A 2,511-nucleotide genomic window follows, 5' to 3' on the forward strand; every position below is an offset into this window, starting at 1 on the left:
ACTTTTATATAATAAAGTGACATAAATTTTGGGAGATGTAATTCTTTTAAATTTGCTATTTTTTTTAATGAATATATATGTTGTAGAGTTTTAGTCGATAAGTTGAAATATATTGAACCGTGTTAAAATGATTTATCTTAAGATTATCGTGATGCTATGTTTTTTTATGTTAATCTTTTTTTTAAAGATAATATTCATAAATACTCACAAAATATCTCAATTTTTTTATAAGGACAAATAAAAGAGCACTTGCAATAAAGATAAAGAAGAAATAGGAGTATTTTTTTTAGAGGAGTGTTAGGGGCAGTACTTTTGTTAAATTCTAGCCAACACTTAACCATCAAAAGGAAATTGAATGATTCTACATTATTAGTTACAATCTCACACCATCAAAAATATCATTGATGGTTAATTAATGGCTAAAAACCATAAAATCTGCTGGTCACTTAGACTTTCTCTTTTTCTTAATTAAGTAGGTAGGAGAATGGTATCTATTCTATCGAATCCATTGCTATTTCTACTCTTGTTCAATTTGCCTTCTCTTTCTCCTTCTTCTTCTTCTTACTGTACGTTCTTCTTCCTCTTCCTATTCTTCTTCTTCATTTACGTGCTTTTCTCTCTGTTTTCTTTCTTCGTTATTCTCGATTTTCATTGTTTTTTGACATCAAGCTCTGAAATCATTTTTGAATAAGAAGAAGCGGCAGAAGATGAGGAGGAGAAAGAGAAAGAGTTCTGAAATATGCATAAGGTGTACTTCAACGAATTTTGGGTGTATTTTTTAAATTCTTTGGGTGTATTTTTGTAATCCTTTGGGTGTATTTCTATAATTGTTTGGGTGAATTCCTGTAACCGTTTGGGTGTATTTCTGTAATCCTTTGGGTGTATTTCTGTAATCGTTTGGGTGTATTTCTGAAGTTCCATTATCTTCAAATTTGGCAAGAAAATCGTTTTCATGGAGGAAGAAGAAGAAGAGTCGTTCATAATGCATGACGAGTAGCGCGCTTTGGAAACAGGAAGTTGTTGAATAACGTGCGTTTTATTTACTCTTGAATGTGAAAGTGTGTAATGCATGTGTTTTATTGGACTTGTAAGACTTGTAAGCCAAAAAGACTTGTATAGCCGGCCTCGAAAATTTATAATTATTGAGAGACAAAAAAAAGGATAAGATCATTAATGAGAAAAAAGGGGGTAAGATCCACATATATAAGCATGGAACAAGTATTGGGGTTAAGGATTTTCTACTTTGGCTTCAACCACAAAAGTCATTTTTTTTTTCTAAGAATTTAATAAAATTAAGAATGTCAAGGATATTAGTTAAGAGAATTAAAATATAAAATTTTGACTTCCCGCCTTCCGATCCTTTTTTTTTTTTCTAATTGGCTTTTTGGGCATAGGAAATACATTTTATTTTGTAGTGAATATTATTGTCTTAAAAAGTGGTATCTATTTATTAAAAAAAAAAGTTAAAAATTAATATTTAATTTAAAAAATATAAAAATAAATAATTTTTTAAAAATCAAAATTTACTAAAAAAAAAATAAGTTAAACAAAATTTAGACACTAATTCATAAATACCATAGAATTAACCTTATTTTTTTCTTTAAAAGCAAAAAACACACTTTATTTAGAGATATATATGGATACATCATATATCATATGCATTAGATATACTTATCACTAAATACAATTAACAAACTTACCCTAACCACAAGCATTATTCATAATCACACATGCAAAGTCCAAATCTATAATTACAAGTCTATAATGTGACTTCTATATGTGGCTGTTTGCAACAAGGCAAAGAGGATTCTTCTTATGTGGAACAAGTCCAGGCAATACTTCAGTATCAATGTCTTCCTTTGTCACTCCCAAAGGCAATTCCCAGTTAAAAGAATATAAAAGATTAGCAAGGATTAGGTCAAGTGTTGTAACTGCCATATGCAATCCAGGGCAAATTCTTCTACCGGAACCAAACGGAATCAACTCGAAATCTTGCCCTCGAAAATCAATATGATTTTCGAGGAACCTTTCAGGATAGAACTCTTCCGGATCCTTCCAAATTTCGGGATCTCTATGTATAGCCCATGCATTTATATACACTATTGTCTTGGCTGGAATTTCATAGCCATCTATAATGCAATGTTGAGTTGTTTCTCTTGGCACAAGGAGTGGTGCTGGAAGATGCAACCTAAGTACCTCTTTTATAACAGCATTAAAATAGGTAAACTTTTGAATATCATCTTCTTCTAAATAATCTTTCTTGATTTCTTGCTTTCTAATTTCTTCTTGAACTTTCTTTAGAACTCTTGGGTTTTTCATTAGGGCAAACATAGCCCAAACAGTTGTGGCTGAAGTAGTGTCTGTTGCCGCTACAAGCATATCCTGTAGAAGGAAATAAAAACACTATTTTGAGCATTGAATGTTAGTTAGACTTTTTAATTTTTATAAGTGCAAACTAACTTTAAAAAATTTCACTTTAAATATTTTTAAAAGTATTTTTATCTTTTAAAG

At 30.1% G+C, this 2,511-nt stretch overlaps 1 protein-coding gene across 1 annotated transcript in view; it reads right to left on the bottom strand.

The window, feature by feature from the left end:
- The window catches only part of LOC107628528 (cytochrome P450 83B1-like), a 2,959-nt gene continuing 2,085 nt past the window's right edge, over positions 1,638-2,511 (bottom strand). Inside the window, exon 2 of the mRNA XM_016331170.2 lies at positions 1,638-2,382. Coding sequence (XP_016186656.1) covers positions 1,774-2,382 — 609 coding nt within the window. The 3' untranslated portion in view covers positions 1,638-1,773. The remainder of the gene's footprint in view (positions 2,383-2,511) is intronic.

Source organism: Arachis ipaensis, chromosome B02 (genome assembly GCF_000816755.2).
Source record: "Arachis ipaensis cultivar K30076 chromosome B02, Araip1.1, whole genome shotgun sequence".
In the NCBI taxonomy this organism is placed as follows: Eukaryota; Viridiplantae; Streptophyta; class Magnoliopsida; order Fabales; family Fabaceae; genus Arachis; species Arachis ipaensis.